The sequence below is a fragment of the Conger conger genome, chromosome 19 (genome assembly GCF_963514075.1).
Source record: "Conger conger chromosome 19, fConCon1.1, whole genome shotgun sequence".
Taxonomy (NCBI): domain Eukaryota; kingdom Metazoa; phylum Chordata; class Actinopteri; order Anguilliformes; family Congridae; genus Conger; species Conger conger.
The window spans coordinates 9,397,623-9,421,128 of record NC_083778.1 but is presented as its reverse complement, the minus strand read 5'-3'; the positions used below and the strand labels follow the sequence as shown (position 1 = coordinate 9,421,128).

Below are 23,506 nucleotides of genomic sequence, written 5' to 3'. Positions count from 1 at the left end.
CCTGGTGCAATTGAGCCAAATCAAGAGGACCGGAAATTGGGGTGTGCAGTTTTTGAGAGTATCGGTTCCAATACACCAGACAAGCTCAGTAAAGCATCGGAAAGTCTGTGAATCCAAAACAATAAGTTATTTGAGCCAGGTCTGGTTTCAAACAACCTTGTCTGCGGTATATCACACGGAGAAACTTGACGAAGAACTCACTTATTGCAGTCGAACACTTAAATATTCACTGTGCGGTTAGTGATTCAGTTGCTACGCATTTTATTACCTTTGTAGAAAATTAAAATATGTAGTTATTTGTGCATATTATTGTTTTATTGTTATTGTCTTTTCAACAGTCCGATATTAACATGAATTTTAGTGTTGGTTGATGGTAGTGGCATTCTAATGATAAAATCTTTGCATCCCAAATGGGGATAATAATACGATAATGCTTGCGCCATAATTTGTATGAAATGTTTGTGATGGACCTGAAAATGATGCGTTTCGTCAGTAATTTGTCTGTTCTTGCCCTTCTGTCATTTCTTAGTTTGGAAGAACTGAAGTGATTGACAACACCCTGAACCCGGATTTTGTGCGGAAATTTATGCTGGACTATTTCTTTGAGGAGCGACAGAACCTGCGATTCGACCTGTAAGTAATGTGTGTGTGTGTGTGTGTGTGTGTGTCTGTGCGTATGTGTGTGTGTGTATGTGTGTGTGTGTGTGTGTCTGTGCGTATGTGTGTGTGTGCGTGTGTGTGTGCGTGTGTCTGCGCGTATGTGTGTGTGTGTGTCTGTGCGTGTCTGTGTGTGAGTGTGTCTGTGTGTGTGTGTGTGTGTGTATGTGTGTGTGTGTGTGTGTGTCTGTGCGTATGTGTGTGTGTGTGTCTGTGTGTGTCTGTGTGTGAGTGTGTCTGTGTGTGTGTGTGTGTGTGTATGTGTGTGTGTGTGTGTGTGTCTGTGCGTATGTGTGTGTGTGTGTCTGTGCGTGTTTGTCCATGTGTGCGTCTGTGTGTGTGTGTATAGACACAAACGTTTCCAGTTTCTTCTGTGTATGTGTATTTGAGTGTCGTGTGCATGTGTGCTTGACTGTCATGTACATATCTGCATATGAATGTCTTGTGTATAGGTATGTGCATGAATGTCTGTGTGTTGTGTGCAGTGTGTGTGCACATCCATATATAAGTGTCTCGTGTGTGTGCATATGCGCGTGCAAGTGTGTGTGTGTGTGTGTGTGTCCCTGGGGGTCAGGTGACCACGGTCACATGGTCACTATCCACCCCCATAAGACTAGAGAGAGAAACCAAACAGCCTCCCTAGTGCAGCTCCCCCCCGTCGCCATGGTGACCGCTAAAATTAAAAACTGATTGTTTTACATCTGCTGAACGATTAATCCCTGTTCTTTTGTGGAGGAAACGGTTTTGTGAGAAGCAACAAGTCCGAGAGGGAGAGAAACACAGACATTTGGAGAAAAACCGTCCGAACGGTGAAGAGGGCATTGCCCTCGTTTATTCTTTCATTTTTCAGTCTCAGAAGCAGGCGGCTTCACTGAGCTCCTGTTTTCACCAAATATAATCTGCGCCTTACATCGCATTATCTACAATCTACACAGCATGGCCTGCATTTTACACAACATAATCTACACCTTCCGCAATATGACCTGCGCCTCGCTCAGCATGACCTGCGCCTCAGACAACATAGCCTACAATTTACACAACATAATCTACACTTTACATCCATAACATAGTCTACATGGTCTGAGGTATAGAATTGCATTTGTGGTGGCGTGTGCCTTTGACAGAAAGTATTTTTTTTTACATTCGAGAATGTGCAAAGGTTACTGCGCTTATTTCTTCGTTGATGTTCTCATCATTTTCGCTGTATCCCGGAGGATTGTCAGCGCAGGGACGTGATCACATCTTGTTCTCCGAATTCACACAAGATAACGGCGTGAATTAGGTTAGAGTTCCCCCCACAATCCTCAGCAGATGTGTTGCTCCGGGAAGAGTGCTGTGTGTGGTTTGGTAAGCTCGGTTGTGAGTGTGTGTATGTGTCACATACTTGTGTGTGTGTACAATACACAATATACTTGTGTATGTATCGTATACTTGTCTAAATATTAATTCGTCTACTTGTGGGCAAGTGTGTGTGCGTGGGTGACCGTGTTTGTGCATGTGTAAGCTTGTGTGTGAGTGTTTTTTGTATGTCAACACGTGTACGAGTGAGTGCATTTGTGTGTGTGCATACTTGTGCATGTTTGTGCATGCAAGAGCCGGGCTTTTGTGCGAGTGTGTTTATGTGTGTACATATATATATATCGATATATATATATATCTTGATATGCAGTGCATTTATAGTGTTTTTTTATCACTGGTGAACAATGCTGGGTATGTGAGCTAAGAATAGCGCTGGAGAGGGAGTGTAAATGGACTTGCACTGTTAACCACCTCTCTCCCACTGAGTCGTGTGTGTGGGCGAGTGTCGAGTCGTATTAAGATCCTCGGGAGAAGGCAGAGGTCTGCCGCTGTCACAGGGGCGAGCGGCCTCTCTCTCGCTCGCTCGGTTGCCCTCGGAGACCGGCAAACCACGCTCCCCTCGCACCGCCGCAGATTAGCGGTTAGCATCCAGGTTAGCGGTTAGCGGTTAGCATCCAGGTTAGCGGTTAGCGGTTAGCATCCAGGCTGACGCAGAGTGGCTCTTTCGCGCTCGCTAATCTCGCGCGCGGATAAGCGCCGGGGATTCGCTGTACTGGCGCGCTACGCCCCCGTCTCCTCGCGGGGTCGCGTCGGAGTGTGCGGTACGTGACTTGTTTCGGGATTCCGATGTTGCGGGCAGGTTTTTTCCACTCGTCCTAGCTTTGGTTCGATCGGGGTGCTGGAAGTCAAGTGTTGCAGGAAAGGCTGTTGTCAAACGTGGGAGGGAATCTGACTGTGCACACTACCTCTCACAGATCTGTGTTTGTGTGCACTACCTGTCTCAGATTGTCATTAGTGCACACTACCTCTCACAAATCTCTGTTTGTGTACACAACCTGTCTCAGATCGTCATTAGTGCGCAGTACCTCTCAAGGCCCGGACACACCAAACCGACAGTCGGCTGTCGGACGTCGGTGGCGCCCTGTCGGCCGAGTCTTTCCGGTGTGTCGGAGTGTTTTGGAGGACTCCGACGCCGATTCAACAACCGGAGCCGTCGATGAGAGAGAGCTCTCTGATTGGCTGTCCAGCTAGCGAATCAGTGCACGAGAAGAGAAACGGAAGCAACGAAAGCAAGCAAACGAGGAAGTCAAGAGGACACAGACAAGTTACTATCACTACCAGACATAATTTTCGATTAGTATTACTAAATAGCGAGAGAACAAGGAAATTGCTGCAAACTGTTTGTTGTGAGCGAGACAATGGCTGCTTCTAGGTCCAACGCAATGCAAACGCATTCCCCGGTCTTCCGGTTTCCAACTCTCCTGGTGTGGAGAGTTATTACCTCTCACGCAGGCGCAGAACGTACGTGCAACTCAGCCGTCGGCGGACCGTCGTTGCGGTGTGTTCGGCACAGCCAACATTAACAACGCGTATCGACGCGAGGCGATCTTTGTCGGCGCTCCGCGGCCGACTGTCGGTTTGGTGTGTCCGGGCCTTTACAGATCTGTGTTTGTGTACACAACCTGCCTCAGATCGTCATTAGTGCACACTACCTCTCACAGATCTGTGATAGTGTATCTCACAGATATATATAAAAACTGGTGCGCAGTGATTGAACGTTTCCAGTCCCTCAGGGGTCGACCAATGAGTAATCACTCCTTGTACATTTTCTTTCATAACTTTGCCCCCGATTCAGATGGGAAAATTAATGAAATTGCAACGCGAAGCCGAAGCTTCTAGCTACAAACTCCGTTCAAGGGGGCCGCCATACAAACAACTCAATTCGGGAGGTATGCCCGGTAGTGCGTCTATATATACATTGACGGGGATTCCAGAAGAGGCGCAGACACAAATATTTTCCTTAATTGTCTTTTGCTATTTCGCCCATCTGCCTGACCTGCCTTGCCGTGCGCTACCGGGGTCGGAATGCTGCTCGTGCTGCACGCTAGCCTGCTTCGGCGCTCCGGGTCTCGCTAGAAGCGGGTTAGCGTAGCCACCTGAGAGACTCGCCCGACTCGCTCAAGTCCAAGGGGGGGGGGGGGGGTTATTTCGCGAAGCTGGCTAACTCACAAAGATCGACTCCTGCACCGAGTAAAACCTGGAACCTCCTCAAATACGGAACACGGACTGAAGTGAAAGTAGCTGTCCCGGGTTTTACTTGCCTGAGAAGCCAACTTCGTGAATCGTCCCCCCGGACAGGGTTAGCGTTGCAGTTAGCGTTAGGGTTAGCGTTACAGTTAGCGATAGGGTTAGGTTAGTGTTACAGTTAGCGTTAGGGTTCGCGTTACAGTTAGCGATAGGGTTAGGTTAGCCTTCCAGTTAGCACATATATCAATGACTACAGAGTCCTGTCAAGGAGTCTACTTCAACAGGCAGAGAGTTTTAATTCCACACATCCATGACCCCAGACAGAGAACTGCACTGACAACCATAACTACAGACCAGGAACTAGAAGTCCTGACATCCCCATCTACTGACAGGGTACTGTATGAACTTCTGACCTGATTGTTTTTAACCCGTTGATTTTTCTCTCCTTTCCCAGTTACGATGTTGACTGCAACAGTGCCAACCTGTCGAAGCATGTAAGTTTCATCCGGAATCTTCTTGTGTTTCTTTTTGGTCTGTGGTCCGGACGTCTACGGAGCGTGACTCTGTCTTTCGGGCACTGTCCTGTGGGCTACTGATCACGTGTTTTGTCACAGTACCTTGCGCTTATTCACACGGAACGGAACAGAACACATTACATTACATTACATTATTGGCATTTGACGCTCTTATCCAGAACAAAGTACAGTTGATGAGACTAAGCAGGAGACAATCCTCCCCTGGAGCAATGCAGGGTTAAGGGCCTTGCTCAAGGGCCCAACGGCTTTGTGGCTACACCGGGATTAGAACCACCAACCATGCGTGTCCCAGTCCTTTACCTTAACCACTACGCTACAGGCCGCCCTCTCCACACCTCTCGTCTCTTAGTGTCGCGGAAAGCGCTCACCCCAAGGATGACTTCAGCATTTAACTGAAAAAACACAAGAACAAGTCAATCTGAACAAGTATTTTAGACTCATAGGGCGGCCTGTAGCGTAGTGGTTAAGGTGAATGACTGGGACACGCAAGGTCAGGGGTTCTAATCCTGGTGTAGCCACAATAAGATCCGCACAGCCGTTGGGCCCTTGAGCAAGGCCCTTAACCCTGCATTGCTCCAGGGGAGGATTGTCTCCTGCTTAGTCTTATCAACTGTACGTCGCTCTGGATAAGAGCATCTGCCAAATGCCAATAATGTAATGTAATATTTAGGCCGTTACATTTTATAATCATTAAGACAAAATGATTGCCGGTGAGAAGAGACAGTTTACCTCATTTCAAGATTTGTCAGTGGGGTGATTATACTTCTGAAAAGGATGTGCTCATGTTTCCTTGCTCCAGTGAAAGTTTGGGAGCCTCCTAACTTCTACCTCTAGCTCCGAGAAGGAGCATCGAACAGGTTGGAATGCCCTTAAAGACGGCGGACCTCGATCGATTTCTGGGGTCAGGCAAAGGGAAAGGAAATATTGAGGGGTGGAAGTAACATCGGAAAGAGCCCGATGTTCACTCATTTCAAGATTAAAACACTTAAGACGTAGACTTAAGACTTTTTCGCAGTGTCGCTGCTTTTTATGAAGCGGCGAAGCTGCAGTTAATACCCGGGTAATTCAAAAGCGGCCTTGTTGTCCGCGGTCAGTGTGACTCGGCAGAATGCGCACTTCCTGGCGGCGGTGAAAAGCAATTAGTCCTCAAAATAAAAATGTTCTGCCGAAGAGGACAGTTTTAATGATCTCACTTGTCTGTAATTAGATCGAGGTTTGTGACCGGGTAAGTTTTTGATTAAAAAAATCAAATAAAAAGTTTTCTTTCTCCATGTTTTTCGGCCCAATTTGGTGGTGCGGGCAGTGTACCGAGAACTTTGATAGCTATTGCGCTACAAACTATTTGAAAGAGAGGCCGTGATCTTCCTGCTCGCTGCTGGAGAGATGGCCGTTGCTACGGGCAGCAGGGCGGTTTGTTTGTGTCCGCCGCGCTCAGATCTTTGTGTTTCATCCCGTTCGAGCGGTCGGGGGGGATGCGGGACGTGGCGGCGTTTGTTCTTCTTTACGTCTCTAAACAATGTCACTGCCGTCTATAATATAATAGACGTGTTTTGAGCCGGTGTGGAACTATATTTCCTCCTGCATTGTTGTTCTAGAATAGTTTTTCTTTGCCAAAGAAATGTTTCCTTGCCAAAAATAAGACCTGTTTGTCTGCATAACTGGAACTCGAGAACGCGTGGCAAACGGGCGACGGCACAGCCAATCCTCGGACTGGTTTCCCATGATGCAAAGCGCCTATCTTTCCTGTCCGGTGGAACGGCTTGGCACAGGAGACTGCTGTCGACGTTGCCAATGTGATTGCTGGTGTTGCAACTCTGTCCGCTTTTTGAAAACCCCTGCGACCTTTGGTTGCGACAAGGAGCTATTTTCCGGCACATCTGGCGATATTTTAATGACTTCACATGTCCACCAATGACCGCCTGTTGTGTGAGACCTTAACATGTCAGGTGAAAAGAACTGACCTGACTCAGTTCCCTGGAGGACTTGATCTGCATGTTGGGTCAAGTGGACAAAGTGTGACACTTCTCCAGACTTTTAAACCCGGATCCTGACCCACGGTTAGGATGCGATACGGAAAGCCGATCAGTGTAAACAGCGGCGGGAAATCGGATACTTTTTTTGGGGGTGGTTTCGGAGATTTGTCCGTAGCCTGCTTAGCGATGGGAGGCCGGTTGGGGGGTGAGGGGCGGGGGGCAGAGGGGCGAACGCATTTTGGCGTAACGCCCCGGTCTCATCGTCGCCCGGCGATTACGGGGAACGGGAGCTCTGTTTACCCTGCCATTGTGCGGCGGAGAATAGCGCGGCTTTTTGGCAGCGGGCACGGGGGGCGGAGCCTTCTCGCAAGCCTAAAGAGGAAACGAGTCTCGCGGAGTTAAAAGCTCTATCTCTTTCTGTCGCCGTTTAAATGCGAATGGTTGGGTTTCCATTGCGAGCGGAATGTCCCTTTCTTGTCTGTTTGAGCTCCGGCTTTGGCGCGGACGTGCTAAAGCCGTCCTTTTGTCTTCGTGTTTGCGCGTCTTACGTAATGCACCAGCGAGGCGCATGGCTGTTCCTTCAGGCTCGTTTTGGAATATTAAACTAACGAACAACATGTGGGTTTTTACTGGAATATTTGATCAAAACCGGCATGCTGGGAGTTATTGGTGAAGTAGGCAGGACCTGATGGGAAAATTTAACTCACAGACATGTGGCCCTTCAGTTTAGCCTGTTTTTCCTTCACACACGGCCCGGTGTTTGTTTTTTTCCGCTCCTGAAGACAATGTTTGCTTTCCCTTTCACAAACACAGACGCGCTATGTTCAGAACTCACTGAAGGTACCTTGCCAAGCTGTGCTTGTTGTGTACACTAGGGGCCTGGGATACGCAAAACTAATAGCGTTACGGACGATTGCTGCAAAACAAGTATCACGGCCAATCACTGGTCATGTTATTGGTTTTCTGTGCGCTAATATTCTGAGTAAATCAGGCCGGCGATGTTGAAAATGTGTTTTTATTTTTATTTAATACAAATAATTTCACCGATTGTGTTGCTCAAAGTTTAACACCATTTCCGCGTCTCCGGTGACCCCTGCTGGTGGACTGTTGCATGTTCGAGCCACATCGAAAAGGTCCTCCTCTGACTCCACGCTGTACAAGCTTGCCTGTAGTCTGCAGTGTGTCCACACTCCCCAAAAAAACGGCAGTGAGGTTCGCTGCATGATTGCAGCTCAGTCCAACGTTGCATGTCCCGACCACAATTCCCACCCAAATCAGTTGGACAATGCCAGATCACACCAAGAGAGGCATTGTCCAAGTTTACTGCCTCGGCCACCAACCCCCTGAAATGAGGATTTGGACGCGCTAAATCCCACCGTGCATGTCCCGACCACAATTCCTCATTTCAGGGGGTTAGTGGCCGAGGCAGTAAACCTGGGACAATGCCTCTCTTGGTACGATCTGGCATAACGTGTGAGGGTTTGCGTCCGATGATCAAATTTCGGCTCCCTCGGAGTGTTTATTACCTGGAGCTACGCAACAGTTCGGCCCAAACGGCTCATTAAGACATGAGCAGGAACCGGTCTGTAGACAAAAGAGCTTGGGAATTAATGCTGGGGGGTCGTTCAGTCGCCACGGTGTTCAACAACACAAACAGTGATTGGTTTTCAAAGAGGCGGCGACTGTATCAAGCATTGACAGAGGTTTAAAGTCCAGGGTCCAAGTAGAAGTCTTTTTTTTTCCACCCATGAATTCAGCCAGCTTATTTCACTCATTAGTTCTACCTCCTGGCTGAATAATTGTGCTAATTGACAAATACAGGTGATTGTAACAAAATACTAAGGAGGCCTTTTACGTTTTGAATCAGGATTTTTCCATCTCTGATCTTTGATTTAGCAGATACAGATTTTTATTCTTTTTAGGAAAAAGCTGTCTGTTTTACTGGTGATGTACAGACTAAAAATACCACCAACAATTTGCTTACATCAAACTTCGCTCATTATTAACAAGAGAACCTCAAATTACAATTCACACTTTCCGGATTAGTTGCTTTACCTCGTCCTGTCTGTTGCCAGTAAACATGGAAAAACCCCGTTTATTCACCCCAGCCCAAACAAATGGAACGGCTCACAGCAAACGTCTTAAATTGCCGCGCCTTTCCTCATTCCGGATCACTCTTATTTTATCCACTGTTCAGTTTTATACGACTACAGGTCCGTCTTGAAGACACAGATTAGGCCTAGTGATTCTCCATAAAAGACTCAATTTAGTCCAGGTCTATCGACTGATATGTTGAAATTATAGTGTATTTGACCTACCTTTATGGGTATTTACTTTTTTTTAATGCTTTTATCAGTCATTTTAAATATTTGAAATTGTTCTTCACTTGATCCCATTTGGCTTTCAACCCCATTTGATTGCAAGAATAAGCAGCTTGGCCGAAATGCACCACTTCTCCAAGTAAATGGTAAAAGGTTGGCATGTATATAGCGCCTTTATCCAAATTGATGCTTCTCATTCACCCATTCATACACACACTCACACACCGACGGCGATTGGCTGCCATGCAAGGCCCCGACCAGCTCGTCAGGAGCATTTGGGGGTTAGGCGTCTTGCTCAGGGGCACTTCGACACACCCAGGGCGGGGGATCGAACCGGCAACCCCCCGACTGCCAGACGACCGCTCTTACGGGCAGAGCCAATCTCACCCCAAGTGACTGTAATCACTGCACACCAGAAATCTTTAGAACTGCCTCTCCCAAAAAATTTAAGTGCTACCCTTCTCCATCTCCATTTAAAATATTGTTATAATCGCATATTAATTTTCCATCGCGCTGGATGTCCCTACTTCTGCCTGTTGTGTTGCCTGTTATGTTGTATTGGCCTGTATAGCGTTTTCCCAGCAGGGAGACCTGGCTGCGTCTCCCTCATATTCTGTCCGTACTCCTCTGATGAAAAACCCAGTAAAACACAATCAGCACAATAAGCAATCACGAACAGCGGGGAGTATTATTTCAGAGGGCCAGTAATGAGCTTGATAACTTTGCCCTTTATTGCACTTGGCCCCTTACTTTGTACCGTCGGGTTAAATTGTTTTTAAATGAAGGTAGAATCACCTTGTTTTCATTCCGTTGCGCACATAATCGCCTTAGAATCGCTAAGGCAGATGCTGAGAAACAAAACAAAACGCAGGCTTTTATCGGGAACAGACTTGGCTACCGCAATGCTCTTCTGTCTGGTCTACCCGAGAAATTTCGAGAAAAACCGCCGATAATTTAACAGGAGCAGCGTGTGTGCTGACCATGAACAGAAGTGTTAAAAGTCCTTCATTCGGTTGCCTGTTAGTTTGAGAATACATTCAGACGTTCTATTATCGGTTTTTAAATCGCTCTTCGGGCTCAAAGCCGAACACGCGTTGGACGTGCTTTTGAGGAACGTTCCTTCTAGAACGTTCTGGGCCTTTAGCGCTGGCCTTTTGCGTGAGCCCGGACCGAGGCCAACGGAGAGGCAGCCTTCGGTGGTTCTCGCCAGCGGATTTCAGGGCGCCACGATCTGTTGGCAATTCATAAAAAACACATTTTTGGCTAGCTTTTAGCTTTTTTTAAAATAAAACTATTTCTTAATTTTGTAGACTTTCATGATACCTTGATTCCAGCCAATGCTGTGATTCCCCTTTACTCGTTGTCTGTTGATCTTTCTCCGGTACTACAGTATATAAACAAAGGCTGTGGGTGTGCTGCTTGCTATGGGCAGTTAGTGCTGTTTAGAAACGAAGGGGAGATCGTGTTTTTACAGCCTACGTTTTCAGCGGGGGTTCCTGAGACCACTGAGAGTGCTGAGAAGGTGCTGCTGAGGACGCCTCACCCGGTTTGATAATGATTATAGATTTTTGGAAAACGTTTTGAATGTGTTTTTCAATATTCCCCCCTTTTAACTTGCGACGGGGGTCCCGTTTTGCGCGGGTGACCCTGGTTCAGAAGGAGGTCGAAGAGGTCTTTTTTACGACACATTTTTGTGCCCGTGCAATACTCTCTCTGCTCGTATGGCTTGATTTTAAACGCCCCCAGAAAACCCCCCCGTTGTGTTTAATGCAGCTCCGTTGTTTATACTGCAGGTTCTTGGCCAGATCCCCCGTGGAAAACAGATTCCTATCTCTGTAGGATTCACCTCCGTAAATAAGGGATTAACTCCTTATTCGCCCTCGTCGTTCCCACAGTTCTCACTGATGGTTTTATTTTCATCTGCGTGACAATCTGTTGCTCTCCAGAATTTCACAATAAAATATTCATGTAGTTGCAGGGTATCTCCTGTGTTATTGAGCGATAGATATCGGGCTCATATGTGGAATATGTATGGTAATTGTATATATATTATTTTCAATTGGTTTAGTGTGAAAAAAAGTATTGAAGATGCATTGCTTGTTGTGATTGGTGTAGACAGTTCTGGACGTTTAAAAGGCACAGGGGGACCGCAAGGTTTTGTCGAACTGCAGTCCTGGAGGGCCGCAGTGTCTGCAGGTTTAACTCCAGCCCTGTAGGGGGCACTGCAGGTTTAACTCCAGTCCTGGAGGGCTGCGGGGGCCATTATGATGCCATTCCAAAGTGCGGTACATTCTGTTTTTGCAACACATTGTCTAATCGATTACCGAAAAATCAATACATTGCAAAACAAGGCAGCAAAATTGTTTACGTTTGAGGCTGACTATCGGAGATCAATGCTTTTGTTAAACGGTGAAAGGATTATCACATTGAAGCAGAACCTGAAATGGGCCAGGGACAGGGGGACAGAATAGATTACCATCAGATAGATTCATTATAGAACGTGTGGCTGTAGGCAGCAGAAACTCTTACAAGTTACCCGGGTATAAATCCTGAACTCAAGTTACTTTCTGAATAAGCGTACCTAATTATAGCCTATTGTGCTAACATCAAGAGAGAATACTGAGGACCAGTTTCACGGAAACGGATTAAGCTTCGTCCTGGACTAAACGTGGTTTTGTTTGGAGAATCTCTATTCAAGATTGATTTTAGTCGGGTGTCTCGGTGGCGCAGCCTGTAGAGCACTGACCGCATGCTCATTGCGAGCCGCGACGTCAGCGGTTCGAATCCGACCGTCTGACATTTGTCCATGTCTTTCCCTCTCTCTCTCCCATTCTTCCTGTCTCTCTATACTCTACTGTCCAATAAAGCTGAAAAAGGCCGAAAAAAATATCTTTAAAAAAAAAAAAAGATTGAATTTAGTCGAGGACTTGGTTTAATCTGTGTCCGTGAAACTGGCCCTGGAGGTATTTTTAATGTGACAAAGAAATAAAGATTGATTGATCAAGTAGACAAGTTTTTGCTCTGAGTTGGTAGGTGGTGTGTCACTGCCATTTTGCCTTTTTTTTGCCATTTTAGATGCAGACAATCATTCCATAATTGTTTTGAATTCAAATGCTTTTCTGTGCTCAATTGATCTTGCCTAGTGCAATTAAGCCAACCAAGATGACCAGAATGCAGGGTTTGCACTTTTCAAGAGTATTTCATCGGTTCCAATACACCAGACGAGCCTAGGAGAGCGTAAAAAAAAAAGTGTGAGAATCCAAAACGATGACATATTTGACCCTGGTCTGCTTGGATGTAAGGGAGATGTGAAGAGGGTGGTGAGGCTGGTGTTTTTTCTGTTGCTACAGGACTTCCTGGGACAGGCGTTCTGCTCCCTGGGGGAGGTGGTCGGGTCCGTGGGAAGCAGGCTGGAGAAGCCCCTGGGGTGAGTACGCTATCCGCTAACCACTGAGCTACCCGCTAACCACTGAGCTACATGCTAACCACTGAGTTACCCGCTAACCACTGAGCTACCCGCTAACCACTGAGCTACCCGCTAACCACTGAGCTACATGCTAACCACTGAGTTACCCACTAACCACTGAGCTACATGCTAACCACTGAGTTACCCGCTAACCACTGAGTTACCCGCTAACCACTGAGCTACCCGCTAACCACTGAGCTACATGCTAACCACTGAGCTACCCGCTAACCACTGAGTTACCCGCTAACCACTGAGCTACCCGCTAACCACTGAGTTACCCGATAACCACTAAGCTACCTGCTAACCACTGAGGTACCTTTCTACTGCTAACTTTTCCATCAGTGGTGAAAAATCCCCTTCCTCACCACCCTCTTCCTCTCTGCTGTCAGTTAGCTAAAGGGGCTAACAGACGAGGGTTGATTTACACAGAATCCTCACGTAGTTCCATCCGCAACATTTATTTTCACCACAACCGTATTGGGAAAGGGCGTCGCTGAAATGTTCGAACGCAAAGGCAGAGATCGCGCTGAGCTGGTCTGTCTTGCAGGGAAAGTGATTTAGATATCACACCCGGCTCACACAAAATGTTCTCACAACGTTGCTGGAGTGTTCGGTCAGTGTTATAACACCGCAACATTGCGAGAACATTTTTATTGCTGTGATCTTCTGTGAATTATTCACTCTGAGCTTACTGTAGCATCTTTGCTGCAGTTTGAATCATGATGTGAAAATGTTATATTGTGCCATTCCGTGCGCTTCTTCAAACAGAAGATGCGGCTGTCAAGCCTTGTCATTTTTGCATTTTGTCATCTGTGTTTTATTACTTAGTTCAAGCAAAAATATGAAGAACGGTCCAATCTTGCATAAAGCGTTTGCTCTGTTATTTCACCATTGCTTTTCAGTGGTTGTTATAGAAATCTTGGCTGAGTTACTGTAGCAACAGTAACCATGGGGGACAGATCTCTGTGGAAAGGTCAATTAGAATTTCTTCTTCTTTCCGTCAGTTGACTATGTGAAAACCCCCCAAAAAACACAGCCACGAATGACTGGAAAAGGCTCATCTGGCAACCGCTGCTCATGTCCAGTGTGGCCAGTGTAAAAACTCAAGTCTGGCAACCGTGCTGCCCCTGCAAGCTGAAGTGACTTCCTCAGATCCAGACACTATTGATCAGGGTCGCTGGCGATTGGTGGGAATTTATAGGGGTTGGCAGTGATTGGTGAGTGGGAGGTTGTCCATCTCTATTTCTGTCATGATATCTCATTTTAGAATTACCTCTGCTTACTGTGATGATCGCCAGGCCAACAGGCGGCAGTATGGGTAGGCGGTTCCACGTCACAGTGTCTGCTGGGATTGTGAGGGAGGATGGGAGGTGTAGTTTTGCAGTGTCTGCTGGGACTGTGAGGGAGGAGGATGGGAGGTGTAGTTTTGCAGTGTCTGCTGGGATTGTAAGGGATGATGTGAGGTGTAGTTTTGCAGTGTCTGCTGGGATTGTGAGGGAGGATGGGAGGTGTAGTTTTGCAGTGTCTGCTGGGATTGTGAGGGAGGAGGATGGGAGGTGTAGTTTTGCAGTGTCTGCTGGGATTGTGAGGGAGGAGGATGGGAGGTGTAGTTTTGCAGTGTGCTGGGATTGTGAGGGAGGAGGATGGGAGGTGTAGTTTTGCAGTGTCTGCTGGGATTGTGAGGGAGGATGGGAGGTGTAGTTTTGCGGTGTCTGCTCGGATTGTGATGGAGGGGGATGGGAGGTGTAGTTTTTGCTGCCTGTCTGCAGTGCAGTATGTTCTGGTGAGGGTAACTGGGGGCAGAGAAGTCTTCAGACTGACAGCTCTCGTCCCGCCCACACACACACACACACACACACACACACACACACTCGCACAGACGCGCAAAGAGAAGGGGCCCTCAACGGCTGTCGCAAGTGCTAATTACCAGTAATTAGACAGATCAGTCAGCGGGCTGAATGGTTCTGGGGAAGTTCCATGGATGAAATGAGCTTGCTGAGATTTTTAAGAGATTGTTCGGGGCGGGCAGAAACATCTTTCTTTGTGGAAAGCGTGCTGGTAGCAGTTGGGCGTTTGTGAGGCCTGAACACCTGTAGGACTCAGTGTTTTTGGGATTCCCACCTGCCGGCGGGAGGCTAGTTTTGACTGTGCGAATAGCATTAAACTGTGCTTTTCTAATAAACACGCGACTTGTGTTCTTACACACACGTTTGTGCATATGCATATTCATCCATCCAGTCAAACCCGCTTGTTTCTGGTCAGGGTTGTGGGGGCTGGGGGCAGTTCCAAGTCCAAGAGTGATCACATGGATAAAACCTGAACCCCTGATATGTTAGTTGACCCTTTCCGACTTGCATACCACGGTTGGCAGCTAGAATACCTCCAATGCTGAAATAATTATACACAAGCGCAATTATAGCCTACAGCTAATTACAGCAGTGGGGTAGGTAGGGAAAGGTGCTGCCTGAAGAGATGAGTTTTCGGTCTGCGCTTGAAAATAGTCAAAGATTCACCGGAAGGTCATTCCGCCACCGTGGGGCCGGAACAGACGGCAGTCGTGAGCGAGAAGTGCAGGTGTGATGAGGGGGGAGTTGCCAGGTGTCCAGAAGTAGCGGAACGGAGAGGACTGGCTGGTAGAAACGGTCTGATTAGCGTTTGGATGTATGCAGGGGCTGACCCCTTAACTGCCTGGTATGTGAGCACCAAAGTGTTATGTTTGATGCGAGCCGTAACAGACAGCCGATGGAGGTCGGTGAGCAGGGGGGTGATATGAGAATGTCTGGGGACTTTGAATGGCGGACTGGCTGCGGCGTTCTGGATCAGTTGTAGGGGTCTGATGGCGGATGCTGGAAGGCCAGCCGGCAGAGAGTTGCAGTAGTCCAGACGGGACAATGAGCTGAGTTGAGGAGTGCAAATTGCCTGGTGCAAATGAGCCAACCAGGAGGAGAAGAAGGCGGGTTTTGCACTTTCTGAGAGCATTTCATAGGTTCCAGTGCACCAATATAAATCCAATTCCACCGCAAGCTCAGTAAAGCAAAGGAAAGTATTTGAATCGCGTAACTTATTTTACCGGAGTTTGCATGTTTTCCCCGTGTCTGTGTGGGTTACTCCGGTTTCCTCCCACAGTCCAAAGACATGCAGGTTAGGCTGATTGGAGACTGTAAATTGCACGTGGGTTGGGGTGTCTCGGTGGCGCAGCCTGTAGAGCACTGACCGCATGCTCATTGCGAGCCGCGGCGGTTTGAATCTGACCGTCTGACATTTGTCGCATGTCTTCCCCTCTCTCTCGCTCCCATTCTTCCTGTCTCTCTATACTATACTGTCCAATAAAGCTGAAAAAGGCCTAAAAAATATCTTAAAAAAAAAAATAATAATAAAATAAATAAATAAATTGCACATGGGTCTGAGTGTGTGAGTGAATGGTGTGTGTGCCCTGCGTTGGACTGGCGACCCGTCCAGGGTGTATTCCTGCCTTTCGCCCAATGCATGCTGGGATAGGCTCCAGCCCCCCTGCGACCCTGTTCAGGATAAGTGGGTTAAGATAATGAATGAATGAATTAACTTATTTTACCCAGGTCTGCTCCACATAGACGGACCCTGGCTGGGATTCGAACCCAGAACTTTCCGGTAAAGCGGGGTATGGCTCTATGTGGTGACTGAAGGGAGTTGGGGCTCTCGGCGTGGTGTTGGAGAAAGCCGTCGGCCTGTGAGTGGCGGTTCAGATGGGAAGCAGCGCTACGGTTTACCGTGCTGGTAAATCCCGCGCGGGGCTAACGAGGCGTAGCCAAGACCGACGGACATCGCGCATTTCAATTACCCCGACCTCGCTGGGCGGAGATTTAATTTAATCAGGAGAAAACGTCTGGATTGACCGGGTGGAATATTTCAACGTCGACGTCGATACGATTTATTGGGGCGGCATTAGCTCAGGAGCGACCGTCTGGAGAGTCGCCGGTTCGATCCCCCGCCCGCGAAGTGTGCCCACGGCAGCCTGTGTGTGTGTGTGTGTGTGAGTGTGTGTGAGTGTGTGTGAGTGTGTGTGAGTGTGTGTCTGTATGAGAGTGTGAGAGTGAGAGAGTGTGAGTGTGTGTGTGTGTGTGTGTGAGAGTGTGAGTGTGTGTGTGTGTGTGTGTGTGTGAGAGAGTGTGAGTGTGTGTGAGTGTGTGTGAGAGAGTGTGAGTGCATGTGTGTGTGTCTGTATGAGAGTGTGAGAGTGTGTGTGTGTGAGAGAGTGAGAGAGTGTGTGTGTGTGTGTGTGTGTGTGTGTGTGTGAGAGAGTGTGTGTGTGTGAGAGAGTGTGAGTGCGTGTGCGTGTGTCTGTATGAGAGTGTGAGAGTGTGTGTGTGAGAGTGAGAGAGTGTGAGTGTGTGTGTGTGTGTGTGTGTGAGAGAGTGTGAGTGTGTGTGTGATTGTGTGAGTGTGTGTATGAGTGTGAGAGTGTGTGTGTATGAGAGTGTGAGAGTGAGTGTGTGTGTATGTGAGTGTGAGAGTGTGTGTGTGATTGTGTGAGTGTGTGTGTGTGTGAGAGTGTGAGAGTGTGTGAATGCGTGTGTGAGTGTGTGTCTTTCTGTCTTTCTTTTTCGCTCTCTCTCTCTCTGTCTCTCTGAAGCCTGCCCTTATTTCAGAGAGTGCCCCCACCCCCCACTGATATCTTGGAAGATTAGAGAAACCACTCCAATTACCGATCGATTTCACTGCGCACGCAGTTTCCTGCTTGATCTGCAGTAAAATGGCACTTTGATAAATGGATCCTTCCACTGAAGTATTCCCACTGCGGATCCAGCCCTTCTGATAGAAACGCTAACATTCAGCGCCGGGTTTAAAGTGACTTCCGGAAACTTCCGTCTGCAGCTGAAAACTCCAGACAAAGTGAAAATGGATTTGTGGGCCAGATTTGATCGTCCCCGTACTTGAGCCTGTCCGAGACACAACAAAGAACCTTTAGATATTTGCGTTGACGCCTCCACATCAGCGTGAGTTCATCAAGTACCAAAATAAAGCATCTAAAATATTTACATTAATTCAAATGTCGTAGCAATGAACAAGTTTTTATTTAATGCTGTGAATTACAGGCTCGTCGCCATAGCAATTACGCTATTCCCCCCCCCACCCCCCCCCCCTTCAATGTACACTTGTAAAAATCCAGAGGGATTCTGAACCGATGTTGATGATTGGGGTACACTGCTGGGGTGCTCTGTTGCACCTGCAGCCTGGAAACGCTAACATTCAGCGCCGGGTTTAAAGTGACTTCCGGAAACTTCCGTGTGCAACTGAAAACTCCAGACAAAATGAAAACCCCGGCACTCTGCTCTCCGATCTGTTAATATGCCGATCTCAGATCTTCGAATGGGATCCTTTGAGTTGGTTTGTACCACGGCCAGGGCAGTGAGTTTGCATGCGTGTGATGTTATTCACCGTGTGGATAAAATTGAGGTCACACAGACCTTTTTAGGCCTAATTGCCTTTGAATTTTTTCGTCCCATCTTGCCTAGATGGGGTAATTGCCAAAATGGCCCTGCTTAATTACCCCACAGTGCCTGCAACTCTTTGCAATTCAATGCCCCTTGATTAGAGACCATGAGAATGGAGAGAGTGAGAGAGAGAGAGACGGGGGGGTGGTGGAGAGAGAGAGAGAGAGACGAGGGATGAGAGAGAGACAGAGGGGGGAGAGAGTGAGTGGGGGAGACAGATGGGGGGTGGCAGAGAGAGACAAGGGATGAGAGAGACAGAGAGGGGGTGGCAGAGAGAGAGAGAGAGAGACAAGGGGGAGAGGGAGGTGGAGAGAGAGAGACAGAGAGACATGGGGGGGTGGCAGAGAGAGAGAGAGACAGAGACAGAGGGGGGAGAGGGAGAGAGAGACAGAGGGGGGAGAGGGAGAGAGAGACAGAGGGGGGGGAGGGAGAGAGAGACAGAGAGACATAGGGGGGGTGGCAGAGAGAGAGAGAGAGAGAGAGACAGAGACAGAGGGGGGAGAGGGAGAGAGAGACAGAGGGGGGAGAGAGAGAGAGAGAGAGACAGAGGGGGGAGAGGGGGGCGGAGATAGAGTCAGAGACAGAGAGACATAGGGGGGGTGGCAGAGAGAGAGAGAGAGAGACAGAGAGACAGAGGGGAGAGAGAGAGAGAGACAGAGGGGGGAGAGGGAGGCGGAGATAGAGTCAGAGACAGAGGGGGGGTGGCAGAGAGAGAGAGAGACTGAGGGGGGAGACAGGGGGGGCGGAGGTGCTTTCTGGGTCAGTCTGGTTTTGGGAACGCGCCTGTGGTCCCACGGTGCGGTGCTACCCCAGTTACTGTGTGCCAGTTCTGCCCAAAAACCCCCGACACCGGGGGGAGAGACACGCTCTGAGGGAGCGTCCCAAATCGATGGAGGAACATAACATCGAGCTGGGCGGCCGGCCCGCAGACTACTCGTGCGCTCCAAGTTTGGGAGAAAATAAGAACGAGGGACTGAATTAAGCCATTCAGGAGCAGTGGAAACCACTGACATCGTATGAATTAGGGCAGTGATCGGTCCTCCAGGGTCGACAACTGCTGGTTTTCCACCCTTTACCTGGGAGTCAGGTGTGAAGGCTGTCTGGCCAATCGATAGCTCCAAAACCAGCCCTGAATTTGGATTCCGGGGCTGGGTTTGGATCCGTGGGCCAGATTTGATCATCCCTGTACTTGAGCCTTTCAGAGACACAACAAAGAACCTTTAGATATTTGCGTTGACACTTCCACATCAGCGTGTGTTCAAGTACCAAAATAAAACATCTAAAATATGTACATTAATTCAAACGTCATAGCCATGAACTAGTTTTTATTTAATGCTGTGAATTACAGGCTCGTCGCCATAGCAATTACGCTATCACCCCCCCCCCCCCGCCCCCCCGAATCTGATTCTGAACTGATGTTAATGATTGGGGTACACTGTTGGGGTGCTCTGTTGCACCTGCAGCCTGGAAGGTTCAAGCCCCGGTGTTGCCACGATAAGATCCGCACAGCCGTTGTGCCCTTGAGCAAGGCCCTTAACCCCGCATTGCTCCAGGGGAGGATTGTCTCCTGCTTAGTCTAGTCAACTGTAAGTGGTTTTGGATAAATAACAATACTACTGTAACTGCCAGAGCATGAAACCCTGGTCTTATGATGTGAGGGGCCTTTGTCACTGTGACGGACAGGCATTCTCGGGACTTCCAGCCAATCAGGGTTCCGGTTAGGACCTGGATGGGAGGCACCTGTTGCCCTGCCGTGCTCTCCAGCCAATCAGAGCCCTGAAACAAGCGACACTTCCCTGTTGTATTTGGACGAGGTGGCAACGGTTACTGAAAGGGGGGCGGTTGTCCTTTTCCGTTTGCGTTTGCTTTGGGGGCTTAACGGAAAAATTAAACCGAAGAGCAAAACGTCTCCGGTTGATCTAATTTGCCATTGTTCAGCCGCAGCCAGATTATTTCTGAGAGAGAGAGAGAGGGAGACAGAGAGACAGAGAGACAGAGAGACAGAGACAGACAGACAGACAGACAGACAGACAGACAGACAGACAGACAGACAGACAGACAGACAGAGTGTTATGGCACACTAAAAGAGACCCTGTACTGAACCACACTGAATGAATGCATGTGCACACCCACTGCCTGATCCTGGATCCCACACACACATACACGCACACACACACACACACAGACACGTGTCTAATTGATGTGGGATTAGGTGTCTTAGACGTGTACTTGTGTGATTGGATTGCCCAGTACACTCTCAGAAATAAAGATACTAACAATGCCTAAAAAGGTACAAATGCTTGTTGCAGGGGCGGTACCCTATCGGTACATGAAATTGTACCCTAGCCAGCAATGAAAAATTAATTGGTTTTTTGTGCTTGGAAAACAAACAAATTTCTACCCAAAGAGAACATGACTGTACTGTCAGGGTACATTTGATCCTCGAAGAGCGGAAATGCGCCTCCTCCGTGACTTTTGTTTCCGAGAGCGTACTTGCGCTCGGTTGGACGTCCCGCTGCGGAAGTTTCCCTGTAATCCGGAACGTTCCGGCGAGTCGGCCGCTGTCATCGGGTGACCGGTCGCGGCCGCCGTCTCCGCCCGACCCCCGCCGGCTCGGACCGGGCCGTTATTTAAGAACCGCCCTCGAGGGGAAACGTTTTTACCCCCCGCGGAGGCGTTTTCCCCGCCCGGCGTCGTGACTGGAAGGAGCCCCGGCCTGACCGGCCGTCGGCAAGCCGGCACGGGGCGCGGTCTTCCCGGGCCGTGAACGTCGGCGTGCCAAAACGGGGAATGAGCCGCCTCCGTCTGTCCTCGAAGCGAGTCTTCTCCCGTGAAAGCCGTTTCCGTGTCCGGTAATCTCGAAAATGGCTGCTCGTCGGTTTCCTGGATGCGAAAATGGAACGAGGTGCTTAGTCGGGGGAAGTTGAGTCAGAATCGCATGTGTGTGGAAGTGGTTCGTGAAATTGATTAAGTACTACCCCCCGCCCCCCCCGCCCGCGGCCTTGGGAAAAAGCACTCTCGTTCTGTTTTTGGCGGTTTTCCCATAATTCCTGGCGGGACGCCAGCGTGTAGCGGTAAAGCAGACGCCCGCGGGGTCCCACCGCACCCCTCCCCCTCCTCGAGACGCGCCGGCGTGACCGAGAAGGTGAAAATAGAATTTAGAATTATGCTTTGGGGAAAGCCTCTCTTGTGTTTTTTTTGGGGGTCGTGCGTGTCGTATTTTAGCGAGGACACGTCTGTCGTCGTCCTCACCAGCCCCGGTGCGATTATCGTTAAACGTGAAATCGTATCACGCCGCTGAAGAGGATTCACGCCCCTGCGCTTTAAACACTGGCTGTCACCTCGGGCGTCGAACCGCGTTCTACTGAGTGGAGTCCGAAAGCAGGGTTGTACCCTCACTGGTGTTCATGGTCGAAGGGAGTGTGGAGAATCTGTGTCTATAGAGGTGGGTGTGGGCTGAGACTACTCTGCTGGGAGAGAAAGAGGTGTAGGGCAGGTACTGGGAGCTGTGTCCTCTTAGAATGGAGGCATTAGGCCAAGGGGCTCTTTTCAATCACTTATTGTTCACCTCCTTGTTCCTTCCCTTGCTCCTTTTCTTGCTCCTAGCGACTGAGAAATTGAGAAAATTTGCTCCTTGCTCCTTCAAACGTCAGTTTTGTTTCACACTTCCTGTTCTGAGCCTCTTCCTGTTCCATTTCCTATCCGATTTCTTTTTCCTGTTCCCCTACTTCCTGTTTCACACTTCCTGTTCTGAGCCTCTTCCTGTTCCATTTCCTATCCGACTTCTTTTTCCTGTTCCCCTACTTCCTGTTTCCCGTTTCCCGTTCTGAGCCTCCGTGTTGCCCAGGGACCGGGTGACTGGAGGAGCAACCCGTCCCGCAGTTTTGCACACGACCGTAAATAACCGTCTTTCCTCATCCGCTCCACGCAGGGGGATTCCGGGGAGAAGGTGCGGGACGATTATCGTGAGAGCGGAGGAGATCAACAACTGCAGGGTACGTAAGAGTGTCCGTCACATCCTACGCACACTGTAACAACAACCCTGTCACCTGGGCCCGCCTCCCGGGCCTATTGGCTCATTCACCCCTGAGAAGTGATCTCCGTCAGCCATTTTGAGAGAACATTTACATTTCAGAGAACTGTTATTAGCTGCAATGGTGCATTTTGCTCCCCACCTCCCTCGTCGTTCAGATGTGCGGGGGCCTCCCTGCTCCCTGATAACTGACCTCCTCTCCTACACCCCCCCCCCTTTTTTCTTCCAGGAGCTGGTACTGATGCAGTTTTGCGGGAACAAACTGGACAAGAAAGACTTCTTCGGGAAATCCGACCCTTTCCTCGTCTTCTACCGGAGTAACGAGGACGGGACGTGAGTACCTGCATGCCAGCGGCTTTCCTCAGACTGCCCAACCCTGCTCCTGGAGATCTACTATCCTGTAGGTCTTCATTCCAACCCTAACAAAGCACACCTCATTCAACAGCTAGAGCAGGGCTGCCCAACCCTGCTCCTGGAGGTCTACTGTCCTGTAGGTCTTCATTCCAACCCTAACAAAGCACACCTCATTCAACAGCTAGAGCAGGGCTACCCAACCCTGTTCCTGGAGATCTACCGTCCTGTAGGTCTTCACTCCAACCCTAACAAAGCACACCTCATTCAACAGCTAGAGCAGGGCTGCCCAACCCTGTTCCTGGAGGTCTACTGTCCTGTAGGTCTTCACTCCAACCCTAACAAAGCACACCTCATTCAACAGCTAGAGCAGGGCTGCCCAACCTTGTCTGTGGAGTCAGGTGTGCCAAATTAGGGTTGAAATAAAGACAAACAGGATGGTAGATCTCCAGGAACAGGTTTGTGGACCATGTCTTTTGTCTTTTGCCTTATGTCTTTGAGGTGTTGAGTAGCCAGACTGTTACCTTCATTGACTGTCATTAGTAGACAGAATGTCAAATATTTATCATGAGAGGAATCTTTGCGCATTTCATATCGTCCCTTTTTTTACTCAATCTATTTTCGTCTGGCCTCCTGTGCCTGCCGCAGATGCAGGTTAAAGTATTTCCAGTAAACTGGAGAGATGTGCACACAAACAGCCTCAGAAAAGGCGGGCGGAATTTGCCGTCGTGCGTCATACCCGAACACGGAGCCGGTTCGTCACCCCCTCGTCCGTACCGGCTCAGATCCGAGGCTCAGGCGGAGAGCGCGGGACGATAAGACCGTTTATTGCTCCGTCAAGCTTCATATCGCTCCTCTGAAGCGCCGCGAATGTGCGGAGGGCGGCCTGTAGCGTAGTGGTTAAGGTAAAGGACTGGGAGACGCAAGGTCAGTGGTTCTAATCCCGGTGTAGGCACAATAAAATCCGCACAGCCGTCGGGCCCTTGAGCGAGGCCCTTAACCCTGCATTGCTCTCTTGCTTAGTCTAATCAACTGTACGTCACTCTGGATAAGAGCGTCTGCCAAATGCGTCTCCCATAATGTAATGTAATGTAAAATGGTGACAGTTTACTCACCGGGGAAGAAACACTCTCCCACTGAAATTCAGTTATT

General features: G+C 49.0%; 1 protein-coding gene across 2 annotated transcripts in view; it reads left to right on the top strand.

The window, feature by feature from the left end:
• Positions 1-23,506, top strand: part of LOC133118909 (copine-8-like) — a 77,294-nt gene that overhangs the window by 24,036 nt on the left and 29,752 nt on the right. For both annotated transcript variants that reach the window (XM_061229198.1, XM_061229199.1), the window contains exons 4-8: positions 530-633; positions 4,658-4,697; positions 12,384-12,460; positions 21,902-21,965; positions 22,233-22,336. In XM_061229198.1, coding sequence (XP_061085182.1) covers positions 530-633; positions 4,658-4,697; positions 12,384-12,460; positions 21,902-21,965; positions 22,233-22,336 — 389 coding nt within the window. The remainder of the gene's footprint in view (positions 1-529; positions 634-4,657; positions 4,698-12,383; positions 12,461-21,901; positions 21,966-22,232; positions 22,337-23,506) is intronic.